At 34.5% G+C, this 21181-nt stretch overlaps 1 protein-coding gene across 1 annotated transcript; it reads right to left on the reverse strand.

Moving 5' to 3' along the window:
- Nucleotides 1-214: 214 nt before the first annotated feature.
- On the reverse strand, nucleotides 215-13874 carry LOC117921699 (pre-mRNA-processing-splicing factor 8A). The gene is made up of 26 exons (XM_034839658.1): nucleotides 13461-13874; nucleotides 12278-12401; nucleotides 12079-12171; nucleotides 11421-11811; nucleotides 9909-10395; nucleotides 9011-9801; nucleotides 8807-8892; nucleotides 8541-8723; nucleotides 8022-8336; nucleotides 7624-7928; nucleotides 7080-7534; nucleotides 6860-6986; nucleotides 6009-6250; nucleotides 5678-5801; nucleotides 5401-5590; nucleotides 5193-5300; nucleotides 4655-4908; nucleotides 3581-4197; nucleotides 3391-3497; nucleotides 3028-3282; nucleotides 2469-2942; nucleotides 1906-2067; nucleotides 1600-1797; nucleotides 1233-1511; nucleotides 810-1052; nucleotides 215-669 (listed from the first exon to the last, which is right to left on the reverse strand). The coding sequence occupies exons 1-26, from the start codon at nucleotides 13700-13702 to the stop codon at nucleotides 478-480; spliced, it is 7044 nt and encodes a 2347-aa protein (XP_034695549.1). The 5' UTR covers nucleotides 13703-13874; the 3' UTR covers nucleotides 215-477.
- Between the last annotated feature and the right edge of the window lie 7307 nt (nucleotides 13875-21181).

Below are 21181 nucleotides of genomic sequence, written 5' to 3' on the forward strand. Positions count from 1 at the left end.
AAAGCCACATGAACGACAAATTAATGTGGATGTGCGAGGGGCTGCTAGAAGCTGTTAGAAGAGATGAAAGCCTAGTGGCGCTGGTGCCCCAAGGTCAGCTCATTGCTTTTAATAATAGAGGAAGCATGTAGTAACTCCATCTCCCTTCTTCCAGAAAATGACCCATCAAAAATTTAAAAAGACCAACAAAATAAATACAGATGAAACCAGAACATGGAAAGGAGAGTAAGACTACGATTTCAAAAACAATAATATGAACCTTGTTCTCATATTTACAACTTACTGTAAACACAAATAGCACAATGCCTTCACCGGGACAGAGTTACAAAATCTTTATCAAAAGCTACATGGAACTATTACAACTGGGGAAAGATCTACCACTACTTTGTCGCAAGTGGGACTGCAAATACTCTACTAGCATTTTAAAGTAGTGAGACAGCTTACAGAGTTACAGCTTAATCTCAGTGATACCATGGCCTAGGTGAATGTATCCTCACGATCTCCCTCCGCAGTCTCACCCTCCTCTAAGTTGCTGAACTCCAGGAAATGAGTTGGCCTGTGGTCTTCATGATAGTATTCTCGTGGTGTCCCGAGCTTGATCCCATACTTCATACTCACTGTATGTTTCACTCCCATGAAGTTGTAATTCCAGGGACCATTATCAGGAATCTACAGAATAAAAGCCACAAAATGACAGTGAGAACTTTGGTGACAAAAATACATTATATGTTATTACAATCAGCATATGCAGTAGCCAAACAAATATAGTGTTTTCCAGTGCGTTTTAACAGTCCTCTACTCATACTTACCATATAGAAACCAAGGAATCGGTCACTCAAAAGCATTTGGACCTTCTCATAATGCGTCGGCAGATAACCATGAGGATTGCTTCCAGTGTCCTTGTTCACACGACCCCACTCATATCCAGTTGGGGTGAGCTTATACGCAGTCAATGAGCAAGAACCTGGAGTAAAACTGCAGGTAAGAATGATACACTTCTCTCCATCCCACTGCTTGTTGTTCTCAAGAATCCGAGCATGAGAAGTGAGATCCTGAAAGAAGTAACAGTTCAGGTGAGAAGACAATCATAGCTAACGTTGAACATAAACTCCACCCAGGTCCACCCTTTCTTACTAGTAACAACTACTGACTACCATTGGCAGTAACCATACAGATTTAAGGCCATAAATTTAGAACAAAAGAAAAGTAAAAAATGAAAAAAATCATGGAACCTGTGGAGATAATTGAGGCAGCTCATTTGGTTGTGTATGCATCCATCCCAAAGGCTCCAAATCATTCAGGAAATCGTGCTCAGGAAGAGCAGATGGGAGATGCACTTGCTGATGGGTACCCCACTGTGGCGGCATGGCAATACAGCGAATTTCCTTAACCTGAGGATTGTCTGGTGGGCTTATACCATACAAGTAACCTGAAATTTGTGTCCGCAAATCTGCTATGCAGATAAATTTCTTCAAAATATTTTTAGGCATAATGTAAGTATACCCTGTTTCCTGTCATTATTAGTTGTACCAGTGTTAGTAAACTTAGTATATTCCAAAATTCATTGTAAAAAAGTGAAAGAGGAAAGTTAATTGGTACCTTTATGTCCTCTGAATTCACATAAATATGATTGACCCGAAGATAGAGATTTGTAGCTGAGATTGCTCTTACTCGCCAATCTGTCTTTGATCCAAATGCAGATTGCTCATATGGACTTGTGGTGGTGACAATGAGTTCATCACCATGCACATTCGTGGTCCTTGTCGTGACAGCTGTCAGCTGACTTGCTTCTTTTGCCTGAAAACAAAAAATTCAATAAAATTGAACTCAGCACCCAGGAAAGAGTGAAGCATTAAGAGACCAGCAAGCATGCTTCAACCCAACAACCATAGAACAAAACATCACCTGTTTCTCAATCTCAGCTATCTGTTGTCTCTGTTGAGAAGGTGGAGTAATCTCAGCTCCAAGAATAATATCACGAATCTCAGATTGTGTCAGGGCCGATGTGTTCACATTGTTCTTCTTGGCATAATCAGAGAGTATAAGATCTCTCAAAGCAACCTCAACCTACAGCATACAAGTTCTTAGAATCCTTCATAATAATGATTTAAACATGGTCAAAAAATAAAATGAACAAAGACAGCCCAGTTAAATGAGTAAGGTAAGTAAAAAAAATAAGTTATTGAGAAAAATTGGGATGCCAGAATGAATGGCAAAAGATGGCAAATAATTTCCACAATTGATAGAAAAATTCTGAAACTATCAATTGCATTTACTATCTTAATGTTTATCATAATTACACAAGTTTTTAAGAAGTTGCAACTAATTCTTTTAATTTACTGCATTGTATGAAATTGGGAATAGATCACAATTTGCTCAGAGCTTTTTTATTCGAAATGGAAAATCTCGTCAGCCTAATGAACAAAGTTGAGTTGCATGAACCTATATAATGGATATAACAAGGTTACCTTCATCCATTGGTCATCAGTGAGAGAAGGCCAGATGTGGTGTGGCTCTGTGACAATTGTTTTGTCTGGCTTTAGTAACATTTTTGCCTTCTCATTGTTCACATGAAGTGCACGCAGAATCAAAATGAGTCGGGAGAATGCAGTGTAGGAGGAAATACTCTTCAACCAATCATCATAGATATTGAACAAAACCATTTGTGGCTCTGTAGCCTTCAAGATTAGATCACCAAATTTCTCAATCTTCAAGCAAGCCTGGAACGGAAGTTGCAGTTCACTTCCTTTAATAACTATATTGGGGAAATCCAGCAAGTGGACCTCCAAGGGATCCAGCATTCCTTTACGAGTCACAATGATTTGCTTTGGCTGTTCTTCCACAGGCAGAGACCGAACAAGAGCAGCCACTTCTTCTGCTGTTTTCCACTTTGCCAGCTGGCCAAGACGCTTCTGTCCTGCCCACACACTTGTGTGAATGACCTGCAAGAGATTATGAAATCATCATTACAAACATTATTAGAAGAAAGGAGACCTTCAAGAATACCAACTCAAAAGAAAAACAAACCTTTAAAAACAGCTGCCCAGTCCTCGGATTAAATATGAAGATGGCACCATTGATAGGTTTTGTTGTGAGATTTCCTTCAAATGTCTTATGGATTGTGACACGATACACATTGGTATCATCTACAAACCATATTATTTGATTGCTAAAGATTTCCCCATAATTTTGAGATGACAAATATGGTTCTGTAGGCTCTGAAGAATACAACTGCAACCCTTTCCTTATACGCTCTCTCAAAACATATAAAGCTGGATTTGACTGCACATAAGGTGGACCAATTAGATTGGAGTTTTGGGTGCAAGACTGATTTATAAATTAATCAAGTAAATAAGTAACATCCAAAATTCAATTCAAATATTAAGGTACCTTCATGATCTTATTCATTGCCTGAGCAAGCAGTGGTTTTGACCCAGGAAACCAGTTACCAAATGCAGAATGCAAGTTATAAGCAAGATCAATACCAATCATCACCCCTGCATGTGAACCAATGATTTACTTAAGCAGGATATATAAATAATTAAAATGAACAATAAGAAAATAAGTTAAAAAGAAATACCGGTTGGAGATGGGTAAATAGACATGTTATCTGTTGTATAATCCATAAATTTGGCACGAGTATAACGCTCAATATCATGAGAATCATAATCCCCCCAGCGGAGCTGCACATCTATCCAGTACTTATTGCTTGCTTTCTGATCAAACACATCCTTTGACTCAGCCACTAAACTAGGCTTTGACATGGGCCATCTATGGGCAGCAAAGAGGAGAATGTCAGCACAAGAACTGTTCATTTTATAACTCTTCCTTGGATGGATGGTTTCCTTTTGCACAGTCTCAATTTCCAAGGCATCCAACTCCTGATCCAAAACTTGACAGAGATCCATGACAACACTTTCATGAACCTTTTGCCACAAATGAGCACGGAATATCTGAATCAATGATATTTTCAATGTTGGAATCTTCCCATGCATGAATATTCCAGTTAGATCTAACTGCACTTGGAAACCCACATAAACATTGGCCCTATTTATTGTAGGTGACCACCAAAGGGTAAACCTACGGTTAGGAATTTGGTTGAGACCAGATCGTTGTGCATTAGTCAGCTTCTTATACTTCATGGACTCCTCAAAACCAGAAGCCTTCTCCCAAAACAGACCTTCCCAAGTTGGAAAGCTGAAATACCAAAATAAGTCAAATGATGAGAAGACCTTGTCAATAAAGATTCTAAGCTTTGCTGCAAAGATAACTAACCAATGCAGTTTAAATGGTCATAAGAGCCATTTGAACAATGAGAAGGATGTAATATATGCCAGTCTATTGCTACTAACAGACATCTCCCCAAGATTAACTCCAAAAAGAAACTGGAAGGCATTGTCACTGCTCAGATATATAGGGGAAAATATAAAAGAACCAAACTTCATTTTTTGATATGAAGAACCAAGGTTTACTTGTGCAAGTGAATAAATAACATGATATGTGAAAGAGTCAGCTTATTCACTAGCATCTTTGTCCAAACCAAGCATACACATCTAACCAAATAAATAATAATCTGAAATCCTGATAAAATAATAATGTTGATTATGATAATGCTGACAGTAAACAATCTAAAGTGAAGAAAAGAAACACTTACTATGTTCCTTTGAATAAGGTATGCTCAAGAATTCCCTCCACTCCTCCGAGAGCTTGGATGACATCAGTTCGATAGTTATTTAAGTTCCATAGTTTTCCATCATGCCGCTGGTGTGTCCACCAGAAAGGGTTCTGTTTCAAAACTTGATACTGTTTAAAATCAGTGCGCACTCTCCATCCCTTGTCATATGCCAGGGTATGACGATCCTTTTGGAACAAAGTATTGATACGAGGTATTCCCCTATCCCATGAATCCTGTTACAGGAATCAAAGTTACTGTTAGAATGAATAAAGTCTGCTTAAGAGTACTAACATCAGAAATCCTCAAATCTATATTACTCAGTTCCAACCACCTACACATGCAAAAACTCCCCACTTCACATAGAATGCACCACAAATACCATTCCCTAGACATGTCACATCCCTAACAGAACCAATCAAATGGACAACAATAGCTCCAAATAATTCAACACACTGAGAAGATCTAGGACCATTAATTTGTGTAAATCACAAACTAAGTATTATCGAACAACACTCACTTCCAGATCTTCAAGGGTCAATCTCCTGTTTTGTGACTGTGCTTCCTGCCTCTTCAGTGCATACTCAGCCCAAACACGCTGTGAATCTATGAACTCACTCTCCCATGGCTGTTTAAGAAGCCAAAATGAAATTCAAACAATGAAGACATTAAACCAGTGAAACAATATATGCAAGAAATATTGTATGTAAAAAGAAAAATAGAAGTACTTGTATGTATCTATAAAGATTTGGAATCAGCTGGTCTTCTTCATGACTCATTCCACTCCTAAAATGAGTTACACCAACATCAGTCTGCTGACTGTATCTGAGATCACTTTGAGGAATCAATATGTGACCCATTGATAACATGCCAAGTCCTCCAATTTCTTTTGGGGTGTAAAAAATCACGGGAGGAAACCTGAAAGCACAATGTAATTCAGAATAACACTACAATAAAAAACCCTGAACTACACAATATAAGGGCTCATATGATGCAGCAATTTACCTGCTAGGCATTTTTGAATTCAATCCGATCTTGATACGGGTTTGAATTTTATTTTCACATTTGACCAGCAAATCTAACAGTTCTTGAGTATGGACTGTTGCTTCACGGAAATATGTCATGAGACCTGCAACAGAGTAATAATAAACATTCAGCAGACCGGATATCACTGCTTATTGGTAAGAATACCATAAGAGTAAAGGTGACATAAAAATAAGAATAAATACCTACGGCCTGCAACAGGGCAATAATAAACATTCAACGGACAGGATATCACTGCTTATAGGTAAGAATACCATAAGAGTAAAGGAGACATAAAAATAAGAATAAATACCTATTAGAGCCGTGTTCCATTTGTTGACAATTTTTGTGAATGTTGTTGATCCTGAAGACATAAGGATTTGCCTTACACGATTCTCAAACACTTTCATGTGCTCGTCATCAACCCGCAAGAATGCAACAGCAGTCAATTCTTTGGTCTGTTCATTCTGCAAATTCCAAACTCCATCTCTGGTATTGCTGAATGCCTCTTGGGTCATTCTTATCTTAGGCAGTATCCGAACTTCAAATCCACACCTAGATGACAACAGAAGATGTATTATCAAATGAATGCTTTATTTCATGAAAAGGAAATCTTGAGGCGAATCCCTCATCATGCTGGCCTCTTGACAAGGAGGAGAGAAAAGCAATACAACGGAAGCAGAACATAATGATAACTTGTCCAGTCAAAAAATATTGTCCACACATTAATCCAAAAGTAGAGTGCTAAATAAGAAATGCACACAAATTTCAATCACACCGGTGCATAATTACCTCCACTTAGCGTTGGACAGCAAAACCACAAAAAGAAAAAAAATAAATAAATAAATATCTTTTTTTCAAAGCACAAGAACATTGACCAGTGGTAATAAGGTCCATGTCAACACCATCAACCACCAGAATTCATCAAATTTTCTATGTAATGCTTATGCTGAATATCAGAGGTAAAATATCCTAAAGAGATCAACTTGATAGAAAACAAAAGCTCAGCTCAAATCAAAAGAATAAAAGAGTTTGTCCCAATTACCATTTAAAAAAAAGAAAGAAAAAATCAAGGTGTCGATTGACGATTAAAGTATACTTTTTTTTTTTCTGCAGAATGCATAAAAAAAATTGTAGACACTGAATGTAAGAAAATGAACATACATGCTGAAAAGCAAGTTTGGATTGTCCTTGCTGTATACAGATACAAAGCTGTTCTCCCACTCTAATGTTGTGATACTTCGAGGAAGACGATTCTTCATATCCCAGAACACACTTCTCCCAAGATTGACTGAAAAGCAGATATAAAGGATTAAGTGTCATCAAAATCTAATGAAGATCATTTTGAAGTAGATAGTTTTGTTACAAAGGTGTCAGTGTATACCATCATGTTTCATGAGCCTCATTCTGGCATCTCTTGGCCAACACTTCTTATTGTTATATCCAACCATATTTTCATTGTTTGGATCAGGATGCTCAGTGAGATACCGCTGAATAAGATCCCGAGCCTCTTCATGGGTAAAGCGGAACAATATATGCACCCTGTCAATGTACCTAGAATACAACCGAATTGGATGCCGGGTTTCAACTTTGGTATCCCAATAAGTAATGAACTCATTTGGCATCTGTGGAGGACCAGCAATTTCACTGGCTCTAGTCAATCCAAGAAGCAAGAGATCCAACACAAGTCCATAATACTGTACAACAAATGAAGCAAACTGAAGACCACGTATAAGGCCATATGAGTTAGTGTGACTCATATCCTTGTAAGACAGCACAACATTGTTCTTTGCAGTGACATAATCAGCAATATTATGGTCAAGAACTAAGCGTAGAAGCCTGCAAAAATATAACAGAAGAAAGTTCAGCACTAAAAATTTTGAAACCTGCAACTAAGTGCATGAGGCCGAAGATTTCAACAAATTTACCTGTTTAACATTGTTAAATCAATCTTTTCAAAGAACTTCTCAAACTTTGTTTGAAGCATGACTACACATTGCCCGTCACTTGTGTCCCATATTCCTTGTAAATTGTTTATACCTTGACACCATTTATACACTAAAAGCGGAGGTGGCTCTGAATCTGCAGGCTTAATCCAGTTCGGAAAGAGATGACGCTTGTCACCTTCATACCATAAATATTGGTCAAGATATGCATCTGTGATCTTCTCAAGAGGTTCAATCTCATAAACTGGAATTAGATAACTATACAGGTCCATGAACTCAATGCCAACCTGTGAAAGATTTCAAGAAGAGTTCAATTCATACAATCCAGCAGTAAGAAATTCAAAGTTAAGGTCAAACTTATTCTTTATAGAACAACTTACTTCTTTGAAGGCACGCTGTGTAAGCAGGTGACGCTTAATCCGTGATAAAGCCTCATGTGGATTATCATAAGCTTGTTCAATAAGACCCAACTCTTCTCTCTGTAGTTGGTTTAACCTCACAGCCACACTGTATGATTCCTTCAATCTCTCCAAAGCAAGGATAAGAAGCTTTGTGTCATGCTTGTAAGACAATGGAGGGAATGGAATTGGGGAGAACTTTCTTGACTCTAACCAATGCACAGTGGTAGTGTAAATGGCCACTGCTTCTTCTGGTGTGACATATGGACCATCCTTCAAGTAATTATGTTGGCGTTCCTGCAATGGGGTTAAAAGGAAAAGGAAATGGAAAACAAACAAGAAAAGTGAGAATAGAGAATGCACAGCCTAAGGGGATATATTGATGATAAACAATATCTTGATAACCATCTCAACAATATTTTTGGACAGCAGAAACCAACACAATCTCAGATCAAACGATAAGAGATGAAATAACAGGAATAGTGAAAATAGAATATACACCTGTTCTGCCTTCAGCCAAAGGCGAGTCAATCTACCAAGGTTCTTTCGACAAACTGTCTTATCAACTGTAGCACCCCTTCTTATACGTTCACGATTATAGTGGGCAACATTTGTCCACCAATCCGCTTTTGACTTGACATAACGAAGAATCATATTCTCAATGGGAACTGGCAAACCAGGCACCTACACATTCTTTATATCAGAAAAATATTACAAGAAACGGGATGCAAAAAATGTAAGAAATCATTCATAATGTTCAAACTTACCTTCCATGGAATATTTGCTTTCCAACAACGCCACGCTTCACTAAGATGCTGCAGGATAGTTCTTGCTTTATTCTGCTTAATGCCCTCTGCAGTTCAACAATACCGTTAATCGCATAGGCAGACAACAAAAAACTTCAGACGTCAGAAAGGTTAAAATTGAAAGGAAAATAACTTGCAAAATGAAAAAGTTTCTAGGTGATTCACCTGGCATAGCGTCAAGAACATCATGCATAACAGCAGCTCGAAGCTCCAAGTCGAAATGGCTTTCGACACGTTGCTTTGTAACAGTCTTGGCCACCCCCTTTGAATGGCGCCCTTCAAATTGCCGTGCAAGTAAATTTCCCAACCACCTTTCCAATAGAGGCACTATACCACGAAGGAAGAACAGCCACACCCTCCACATTGGTGCCCAGAATCCACATCCCGGGCCTTTCCCCACAGGTCCAGTATTGAAGCGGTAATAAATCAAGTGCTTCAAGTCCTTGCACATTCTGATCTGCCGCATAAGCCTGTACTTGTAGCGGTACATTCCAGTCAACTGGCCAACATGTGAAAATGTATATTGCAACCCATCAGCCAATTGGAATGCATCCACATTTCCCAAACGGAACTGGATATTGGCATCAACTACAAGCTTTGTCAACCGAAGGATTTCACGGCAGAGATGAAAAGCATTACCAAATCGTGACTTTTTACGTTCTTTTGTAGTGAGAGTCTTCACCGGCTTCAGATTAAAATTATAATCAAGATGAAGGTAATTCAAATTTTTCCTATGTATCAACAGATTCAACATGTTATACCCTTGCTTACAAACTTGGAGACCCGCTTCAGCCCAATCTAGTTCTGTAGTTTGGAAGAACTTTGTAGCTTGGAGAGACCGGAACAAGTGTTTTTTCTTCTGAGCCTTGGGTGGTCTGTGATGCAGCTCATTCAACACAAAACATTTCAACAATTTCTGGTAGCTGACCCGAACTTTAACTGGATATGATGGAGGGCTACAAGAATACAAGAATACAAGACCATGAAGAAATTAGTTACATATCATATATAGAGTAGGAGAATGAGACACCTGAACATCATAGGAATGAAAATAGGCCATTACCAGTGTTCCTTATACCACTCTGACACAAGGGGTATATCTTCAGCCCGCCTCATCCGACCAGATCTCATATTAAAAGGGCGTGGTGCAAACAACAGTGAAATACCTGCAGCCGTGGTGTCACTATAAAGTGCTGTTTTTGTTAACAAAGGTTCCACCTCTTCTGGCAAAAAGAAATCATCATCATCCTCTTCTTCATAATTTTTTTTCTCACGCCGGTCCTTGTTAATGGTGGTGATAGGGTGTATCAAAGGATCATAATAGAATGCAGGTAAATCAGGATCCTCAGTTTTAATGTACATAATCATAGGAGTATGATACACACAAAGCTTTACTTTCCTGGGCCTATTATTATAAAGATGAGGGAATGCAATTCTATATTCCGTCCTGAGTGGTGACCGAATGATAAGCTTGTTAATGTCATTGAATTCATTCCAGTCCTCATCTCCCTTCTCCATGTCGCGATATAAGGGCTCAAATTTAGGTCCTCCTGCAAGAATGCAAATAATTGAGGGAATATTCAAACACAGAATTTCAGATACACAAAGAACTGAAGCAAAATTGATCATTTTGGGTTCACATAATATGATTATATATCTCAAAACACCAAGAATAATGCAAGTGTGATTTCCAACTTATATAAGACTCAAATTGATTTAACCATATAGCAACCTAACTTGTTAAGTTATATTTTACTAAAATAGAGGTAGCGCTTCCAACAACTTCCACAAACTCAATCCAGCTTCTAGTTACCAAGTTCAACCCTAAGTTGAAGTTTAAGACCTTGGCAAATAATAAAACCATGAAACCAGAATATTGGTGACTGTAACCAGCATAACAGTGGAACCACAAAGTCACACCTGGGTAATTCAAAATTTTCTACAAAAACTTCAAGCTCACTGACCAACAGCATTCAGACTGATCAATGAATGCAAAATTTCAACCATGAGAAAAGTAGTTAACAACTTTTTCTTTCATCAGTAGCACAAATTTTGTTGCATTATAAATTAAAAAAGTACGAGATGAAAGAGATTTCCTTCAAACAGAGCAATCAGAGGAATGAAAAGAGCCCCAAAATAGTCTAGAAACTAAACAAAAATCCAATGCATGGATGTCATAATGATTAAATCTCAAGAATTTAAGAATCTAGGACTCATATTATAGCAGGTTCCACCAACTTGCTTTTTCCAGAAGTACTAGTATAACATTAAAAGGCTGTCCTGAAGTCTCCCTGACAGCTAATTTGGGTTGTACAACCTGTTATATTTCCTTAAACTGGATATGAAAATTATCGATCACTACACTAGTAGTATTATATGCTTAACAATGTGTACCATTTCTTAAAAACCTGTGACTTCCAAAGGCTGGAATTCCCATTCAACAACTGGTTGTCTACATAAAAATATATATGATATTTGCACCAACAAAGAAATGGTTTTTTTTATAAAAGAGACATGGAAGATGGATTTATTGAAATATGTGAAAAAGTGATAACCAATATGACAGAATACGCACCAGGTATGCACATGTTCAGTGCCTTAGCTGTAAAGAATGACTCCATATCAAACAAGTAGAAATAATTGCGGTCAATTAAATCAGAAAGCAGCTGGCCTGCAAGTCGATGAAGAGTTGCCATGATTGGGAGGGAAAGATGCCATTTCCGGTAACTAGGGCCATTTATAAGCTTTGTTTTGACAAGAGGCTTATGGTCATAAAACCAAGTGTAAACAGCAGAATCTTCTTCTTCATCTAACTCTAATTGAATTGGCTCTAAAGGGTCCACATCTAACAGATTATCAGCATAGTCCAATGGAGGTTCCTCATCATCAAATGGGGGAAACCGCATTCTCTTGAAATGCCGACGATCCCTCTTCTCCCTTCGCATCATGATCCACATTGTACCCCACTGTAAAAATTTTGTTGAATTAATTTCTTTAGTAAAAAGAGTTTTAAAGGTATCATCCACAAAAAGAAATTCCCCTTCTCCAAAGTGTTGGATGTTCATGATACATCATGGAATTATAAGTTACGCCAGTATTGTAAATGCGGTACAGTATTGCCTTTAACATTGTATGAGCTCCCATTGTATAAAAAGATGAAAAAAAATTGTGTATGTGCATGTAAGTTTGTGTGTACGTGCATGTATTAGAGAGAGATAGAGACATCAGCATACCTGAGCTAAATATATAGGTTCAACAACCCATGGTATTTCATTTACAAATGTGATCGCTCCAGTAATATGGTATAAAATCTTCACATCACGGACCTAATATCACATAAATGTTATCACTTAATTTAACGCAATAGAAGTTGGTACAGTCTATAATAGCCACAGAAACAAATTGGCATATCCTAGAATCAAAAGATGATACCTGTTCCCAAGGCATTGGCATGTTTTCAAGAAGCTTGTAAACTGCATGTGGAATGAATTTAAGGGCTCCAAGATATACACGTTTATCATGACGATATTTTTTTGAGGACATGTCCCCATGGTCTCTGGAAAGAGAACAAATGAACAATTAATAAATTTGGTGGTCAGAACCTGTTCCAATTCAACTAAATTGCTCACATTTACAGAAAGTGGAAGGAACCAATAATTTTCGTGTCATATGCTTCCCCACCCATCCCTAAAGAAAGAATATCTTAGAATAAGTATACCAAAACAAGAACAAGGGCCCAAATTTCTCAAATCTGACTGCAGGGATCCCAAGGTAGATACTCCTACCAACAGATTATATCTAATATCATAGAAGATTATTCCTGAAATCCTGATTCTGGATATTCCAGTGTTATATTGTAAACAACTACATAAAAGCAGAACAAGCGGCATGCATCATTGCAGGAGGATGCACGAAGAATGGATTGCTAAAACACGGAGCTTATTAATACATCATTGCATACAGGCACCCAAGAGGAGTGGCCTAGTACCCTTTGTGGTTTCACCATCATTGTCCCCAGTTGAGAAAATTATGAAGCAAAATTATTGCTCACAAGCATATAAAATGTCTTGATTACCAATATTTTCTCCAATAATTTCACTTCCATTAATTAACATTGAATTTGATGTCCTCAAAGACACTTCAATAACCAAACAGTTGAGAGTGGTTACAATTGGCAGATTTATAAAATTTCAAAACACCGAGCACAAAGGTAACGCTAATAATCAGCACATCACCCCCCTGTGAGGTTCCTTTACATATTCTGCCTATCTAGAGAGTGCAAAATATCAGACGTCCATCAAGTATGTACAACCTTCCATATCCCCAACCTAAAAAATATGTGAATGAAATTTTGTAGGTTCCATTACCGTTTCTGCGTCCATACAGACCCCTACCTCATAGGTTTCTACAATCCTTCGTTTACACACTGACTGCTTGGAAAATGAAAGAAAATATCATTTTGAATCTTAATTTTCGTATCGTTCTCCTAGACATAATATAGGAAACAGAATTCGAGTTCCATTTCTTAGGTTCTCGTGAGCTAACCATAAATCCATACTTCAAAACAACAATGTAATACTGTATTCAACACAAAATGCACAAAAATCAAACTCACCTGATAATCTTCCTAACATGCTCCGGAGGCATATCCTCCTTCTGTGTCTCCACGAACCCGAACTTCCTCTTGTCGCCATACCGCTTCGAATTCAGCTGCATCCATTTACGCGCCTTTTCTTCAAGCCTAGCCTCGGCCTCCGCCGGCGACGGTAAGACCGTGTACGAAGGCTGAGCTGCAGGAGGAGGTGGAATCGTGGAGCCGCCGGTGCCGGGCGGCGCAATCTGGCCGCTGTTCCACATGGTGGTGCTATGATTGAATCACGAAACCCTATCCAGCGGATTGATCTGTACGGGAAATTTGTGGAAAATAAGAGCAAGAGACTTGAGTGGAGAGCTTCGATGGAGAAGCCCTAGGGTTTTGGGGGTTTTGTGGTGAAGGGGAATGGACTCTCCGTAGAGAGAGAAAACAAGCAGCGAGAGTGTGGGGTTTGGTTTTTATGTATTCGATTTGGGGATAGAGGGAAAGGCGGTGCCAGGCACGTGACCGCCAATCTGGGTTGTGTGGGTTGGGCCACAGCTTGGAAGAATGTGGCCCGTAAGGTCCAATCTCTTGAGTCCAAAAAATCTTTATTGGGCTTAATAGATATCCACCTTAAAAAAAAAAAGTATATTTGGGAATTTTTTTAATCATTTATTTAGAACCATATTTATTAAAAGTTCTCCAATGTATTTAGTATTAGAGTTGGGTGGGTGCTTAAGTTGGGATGATCCAATCAAATCCAACTAAATAAGAGATTCGAGGGAGCAATTTCTGAGAATTGAAACTGTCATAAATCGCATAGAAACCATCTCAATAAATAAATAAATAAAAATCTATCTCTCTCACTTTTATTTTTCTCTGAGAAAAGAAAGATCAAGAGATCTCAATAAGAAAACTTTTCTCAAAAAAAAAAAATGAAAGGTTTTTGTGTTGTGAAACGGAGTGATTCTCGATTTTATTATGATTCCATTCACGATTTGAGGTTAAGAATTGAACAATGAAACAATTTTTTTTTTTTTTTTTGATCTTAAGTATTTCAAAAAGTAATACGAAGATTTCCTATATCCAAAATAAAAGTTTGTTTGGAAATTTTATGAAAAATATAATAAATTTCACATGGACACTCTTCTATTACATTATAGACCTTCCATCTAAAATAATTATTGAGAGGCACTTATTTGCATATAGACAATAAATTTTTTTCAAAAAAGAGAATTGAAATAGTCTACGCACAAAACGAGACAAAATCCTATCTTTTTTCTTTATTTCCTTCATCTAACACTAACTCGATTGCTAGTTTGACATAACATGGAGGAATTCATGGTATAATAAGCTGAAGTAGGTTCTGAATATTCCAATGCTGGCATATGTTAAATAATATGCATTTTGCAATCCCACTTAATATAGAGTACAAAAGAAAATTAAGTAAGACTATTATTCATAAGTGAAAATAAATAAATAAATAATTGTAAGTACAATAACTCATTTGTTATCTTGCGATGAAACCTAAAAGGCCTCTCAATGGGAAATTTTAATAAATTTTTTCTTGTTTTTGCCAAAATTAAGAAAATCTTAACAAAATTCAACCTACTTGTAATACTCCATCTCTATTAACATGTGGTAATGCGAACTATAAAATATCATATGGTAATGTGAACCATATAAATATTATAATACAATATACTAAAATACATAACACTCTTTATTAGATCATCATCTCTTTCAGGCAAAGAGTCCAAAATTTGCATAGGACATTGTTCAAAATTAATTATGCATAAAAAAACTAATGATTAGGATAAATGTCATACATCAGCATGTATATTTGCAATAAACCAATGATGATTAGGATAGAAGAAGTCATTCTTTCAACCTTTGCTCCATCTCTTTGAGATGCAACTATAAAGAACATTGATGTTACATAACATACATTGTCCATTTTCAAATCAATTCCACCTTTAAGCCATCATTAACTTAAGACATAAGCAAGAAATACAATTCTTGATAAAGTGCTTGGCTCAGTGTAAATTGTAAGGCGAAGGATAAGAATGACATCATTTGAGAATTAATATGCACTTATCAATGTTCTCTTCACAATTTTCTTTTTAAGTTTAGTGATGTCAATGTTGGGATTGAGTTTTTAAAAGCATGATATGATGTAACATATTTTGGAGTTTGTTATTTATTAATGAAATTCTAGTTTCACTTTTGTTTATCCTCATTTCATGCATTGTACTTTATGAGCATTCTAACTTATATCTCTTACACTATACGTGATTTTGATGTATTAGGAGTTGTACATAATATTCAAGTCATGAGTTCCTTATAGGTAAATGGCTTGTTCATAATTAGTTCGTGAGTCTAAGCAACTCATCAAGGTTGTAGTGCACTACCTCCTAATTGGAGGAATGATTGGTCTTAACTATCGGGATGAGATTCTCATAATAAGTGTACTGATGTGTATGGTTACCCATTAGATTGAATTTGCAGTGAGTCATGTCATAAGGTTATCAAGTGGTTATGATTTCATTAAATTGTTATATTGTATTATTTCTTAAACTTAAGAGAATACTAAGTTTGTGTCAAAGTTAGCAGTGACTTTGACTTATGGATGAAATCATAAAATGATCATATATTATCTAAGGATTGAGTCACTATTAATAAAAGTCAGTAATAATAGGTATTCTCAATAGAGGCACCGTAATATTATGTGGGATTGAGACATAGTGTTCTTTTAGGTGATTCTAAAAATGTGTATTCATGTAAATTATGGTCATAATAGCTCCTTAAGTAGAACTTGACATAAGCTCTTTGTAAGTTGAAATATGTTAAATAATCACATAATAAGAGGATTTGTAACTTAAAGATAGTGGAGGTAGTCTCAAGAAGCTAGTTTAGACTATAAACAACAATTCATTGGAAGACTATATACAACGGATAATAGGTCACAAATCTGAATGTTTAGTATCTTGTTATTATTTACATGGGTATTATAGCACAGTTGATTCTCTATAGGAAGATATTGAATCAACTTTAGAATTAGATTTCGAGGGAGTAAGTATTATCCTATGGGTTTCAATGGTCCCCATTTGAGCTCATATACTTTGTTAGTACGACTTATGAGGGTTGAATCAACTTTTGGTTCACTTACGTGCATAAGGGTGTTTTGGTAATTTTATACGAATTAGTGAATGGTATGTTTGAATTGAGCTAATTGATTAATGGAATAGCTCTATTGGGCTAATTCGTCAATTAAGACATTTTTTAGGCTAGATTTAATAACTTGAGACATTGGTGGGTTCAAGTTACTGAAGTTTAGGAGGAAACCCTATACATACCCTCTTAAGGGTTAGAGTTTCAATCTTTTATCTTCTCCCACCATCTAGATAGAAAGGGTCATAACCTTCACCCTTCCAAATCCCTTGTCTTGAGTGCTAAGAAAAAATGGAGAACCATTGAGTAGAAAATCTTTAGTGTACGAGACTTCTAACGACTGCAAATTTGTTCTTTTACAAATGAAATTGATTTGGGAACATCCAAATCAAAGGTATTGTTTCCTAACACATTGATCTAGATCTTATACGTGTACAAATGTAGTTTTTGCTTCCATTGCTAGGATCTAAATGTCCTAAGGAGTTTTTATTTACCTAACTTGATTCTGAAATAGGGAATAAAGTGATATGGGATTTCCTATAGTCAAATCCACAATTTATTAAAGCATCAACAATTACTTATGATACTATCCTAATACCTTATTGTAAATTTGCTTATTCAATGTCATATGGATATATTGTGATTTATGAACTTCTAATCGAAAGAAATACTTTGCAATGTTGCAAAATGAATGGGTGCAATGAGTAAATGAGGTTAATAATCTTGTTGAGGATCTTCACGCCATGCACACTTCAATACCACATCATCATCCATAAATAATGTCTCAATGAAACTTTGAAAAATGGATAACAATAGTTCAACAAATACAAGAAAAGAATAATTGAATATTGATTTCAAAAACTTACTACTTTATACTTTGTATTGTCAAGGAAAGTGTAAAGGACAATGATAAGGAATTGTCCTTTATTAAGGTTAATTATTTGAATGCAAATCCTTATTACCACTTTGATTATTGAATGTCCAATGAAGATGTAAATTAGATAAGTTGTACTTTGGATTTATGTTAGTTTTTTTTCTCTCTAAATCTAATGCATGTTCCAATGTTTATAAGTTAAATTTAAGCTTAAAATTTTCAAATTTTCCTTATATATATATATATATATGTTATAATTGTTAATAATTCAATAATAAACATAAATGTATACTAAAAAATGAAAAACAAAAAAGATCAATCATTCAAATAAGTTTTTAATGTGTGCCACATAAGTGGGGTGAAGGGACTATTCTAAAGTGTTAGTATCATATAGACATCATGTATATGCCTCAATTCAACAATCTTCCCCTTATAGACCCCAAAATTTGTCTAAAATTTATTTATATTGATTTTGAGCTTAATTTTATCTTGAAATTTCAATTCCAACTACATTTGATTTTTTTAACCCACTTATACCTTTCGAATCCCAACTTTTTTTATTTTATTTTTCATTTTACTTTTTAATTTTTTTTTCCCGCTCCTATCTACACTCCACGACCAGAATCCTTATATATATATATATATATATATATATATATATATATATATATATATTTTTTTTTTTCCTTATTTTTCTATTTCCTCTCTTCTATCCATCTACCCACACCCTACATCCAAAATCCCCTCATTTTTTCTTCCTTTCTTCCTTATTTTTCTCACTTTCCTCTCTCTACCCACCTACTCACATCCCAATGCCAAAATCTCTCCTTCCCCCTTTCCTCATTCTTCCTAAATTTTTTTTCCGTTATTTTTCTTTCATTTCTCTTTCTTACCTTACCTATTTTTCTTCCTCCCTATTCACACCCCACAACTAGAATCCCCTCTTTTCCCCATTTTTCTTCCCTTAATTTTTCTCTTATTCTTCTCTTTTCCCTACCTACCTACACCCAAGGCCAAAATTTCTTACTCTTTTTCCTTTTTTTTTTTTTTCATTTATTTCATTTTCTATTTTTTTCCCTTTCTTCCCCTTATTTTTCTCCTATTCCCTTGTTTTCCCTACCTACCCACACCCCAAGGAAAAAAATTTCCGGCCTCTCTCCCCATTTTTTTTTTCATTTATGTCATTTTTTTTTAGGAAAATTGTGCTTAGGACCCAATCAGGGTAAAAAAAAATTAGTCCTAAGTTCATAAAACCTGCCCATTTAAGCCTAAGATCTAATAAAAGCATAGAAACTGAGTAGAAAGATATGAAACTTTAATATTTTTCGAGATATGATTTGCTGATTGTGAAAAAACAAAAACGCAAACTCTAGGTTGAAATTCATATTAGAAACTTTATTTTACAAAAAAAAAAACTTTTTACAATAAAAATTGAAAAACTTTTTTTTTTTAATAAACGTAAAAAAAAAAACATTTTTAGAATAAAATTGAAAAGGAATTTTTTTAATAAAATCAAATTTCCTTTTTTAATAAATTGAGTTTTTCTTTTAATAAATTATTATTTTTAAATAAATATTTTTTTTTTTAGAATTTGAAATCACATTTTTAAATTAAATTTGAGCTTTTTTTTCTCTCTTAATTTTTATAATTAATTTAAAATATTTTTTAAGGATAAAAGGGGCTAACTTTTAAAAAAATAAAAATAAATTGTAATGTTTTTCCAAATAAATTTGAGAGTTTTTTTAAACATAAATTAATTTTTTTATAAATATTTTCTAATTCAAATAGAAATTGGTTTTTGTCAAATAAGATTGGAATATATTTTGTAAATAACATTTTCTTCTATTTAATCAAATAAAAAATTAGGGTTTTTTTTTTTCTGGTCATCGTCATGTGTACAACTAGCTAACTTTTAAAAAAAAATTGATGTATCATCTTCATGGTATTTTTGTCTCTTATAATTTTATATTCTTACTATCAATTATATCAATGGACTAAATGTCAATTTCAAATACTAACGGGTCCAAAGCACAATTTTTCCCTAATTTCTCTATTTTCCTAGCCTACCAACACCCCAAGGTCATAATTTTTTACCATTTTCCTTCTTCTTCTTTTTTTCATTTATTTCATTTTCATTTTTGACAATTGTAATTTAGGGTTAGGTAAAATAGATAATGGAGGTAAGGTCCACATATTTAGCATAATTAATGCTAAAGACATAAAATATGAAAGAGAAAATATCCTTGAAGGAAATCAGGATGAGTGAATGTACTTTTAAGTCTCATCCTTATGATTCTTTGGCTTTTACATATTATTTCATTTTTTCTTTACTCTCCCTTCATCTCTAAATGTCCCATTTATTTTACATTTTTAATTTTTTTTTAAAAATATTTTAATATTTTTTCAGTTATCTTTTTATTAAAAAATTTTGAAAAAGGAAAACACAATAAAAGTATTAATATACTTTTAATTATATCTTTTTAATTTTATAATTTTATAATTTAATTTAATTTTTATGTTTTGTAATTGAATGAGTTAAATTTTAAGTAAAAATAAATATTTTTAGCTTTATTTTTATTTTCTTTTTTTATTTAATTATTAATAATATAACATTTTAGTAATATTGTTGCAAGTAATTAATAAAACTTTCATTAAAATTTAATATTAATAATAACATTTTTAAAATATTATTTTCATATTTGATAGAGAGAAATAATTGTTTTTTTAAAGATTTTTTGCATATATATATATTAGAATTTTTATACAATATATATTGTTATTATATAAAATAAAAAATCTTGTTGAGATCAATTAAGAGATAATTTTAATATTTTCATTTTAAATTGTATTTTGCAAAAAAAAAAAAATTTAAGTTATATATTGAAATAAACTTTTCAAATCAAGATTTTACTTTGCATATGGGCTTAATTTATTTATTTGCATTATTTTAAAAAATAAATCACTACAAAATTGAAAGCCTAAAGAAAAAAACAAAAAATAAATATGGTGCATTGTGGATGATATAATATAGTCATAGTATAAATTCATTTTATACAATTTTCATGTTCTTAGGGTATTTTTGGTATTAAGAGAAAATCATATCTTTAACTCAATTACAAATGTTTGTTAACTTTTGAGCTGATTTACACCTTTTGTGAACCTTAAACCTATTATCAATTTTATTTGCCTCTAAAGCATAATTTGTTAGTTTTTTCCCTATAATGTGTGACCATATATAATTATATTTATATGAATATTATTTAAGGGTATCAATTGATAGGTAAGTGAATCAATTGATTGGGCATCCAAGAGTCTTATGTATGGAATACTCAAATTACAAATAGGGAGTTAGAAAATTTAACTCATATGAATGTGGTGTTACAATTTTTGTAACCCCATCTTTATGAAATTTATTTGTACATTATTGTTAGGAATTTGAGGCTAATCCAAACTATGGTAATCACCCTAGAGGGGGGGTGAATAGGGTGATGGTCTCTTTTTGCAAATTTAAACTAAGTGGATGTAAGAGATAATTATATGCAAGTATATATGATAAACAATATAAAAACAATTGCATATAAATTAAAGGAGTAGGGAAGAGAGAATGCAAACACAAGATTTATAGTGGTTCGGCGCAACCCGGCCTACATCCACTCTCCTCTAGCTTCAATCCCAAGCTTGAGGTTCCACTAATTCAAGGCTTCCAAACCAAGCC

The sequence above is a fragment of the Vitis riparia genome, chromosome 9 (genome assembly GCF_004353265.1).
Source record: "Vitis riparia cultivar Riparia Gloire de Montpellier isolate 1030 chromosome 9, EGFV_Vit.rip_1.0, whole genome shotgun sequence".
Classification (NCBI taxonomy): Eukaryota; Viridiplantae; Streptophyta; class Magnoliopsida; order Vitales; family Vitaceae; genus Vitis; species Vitis riparia.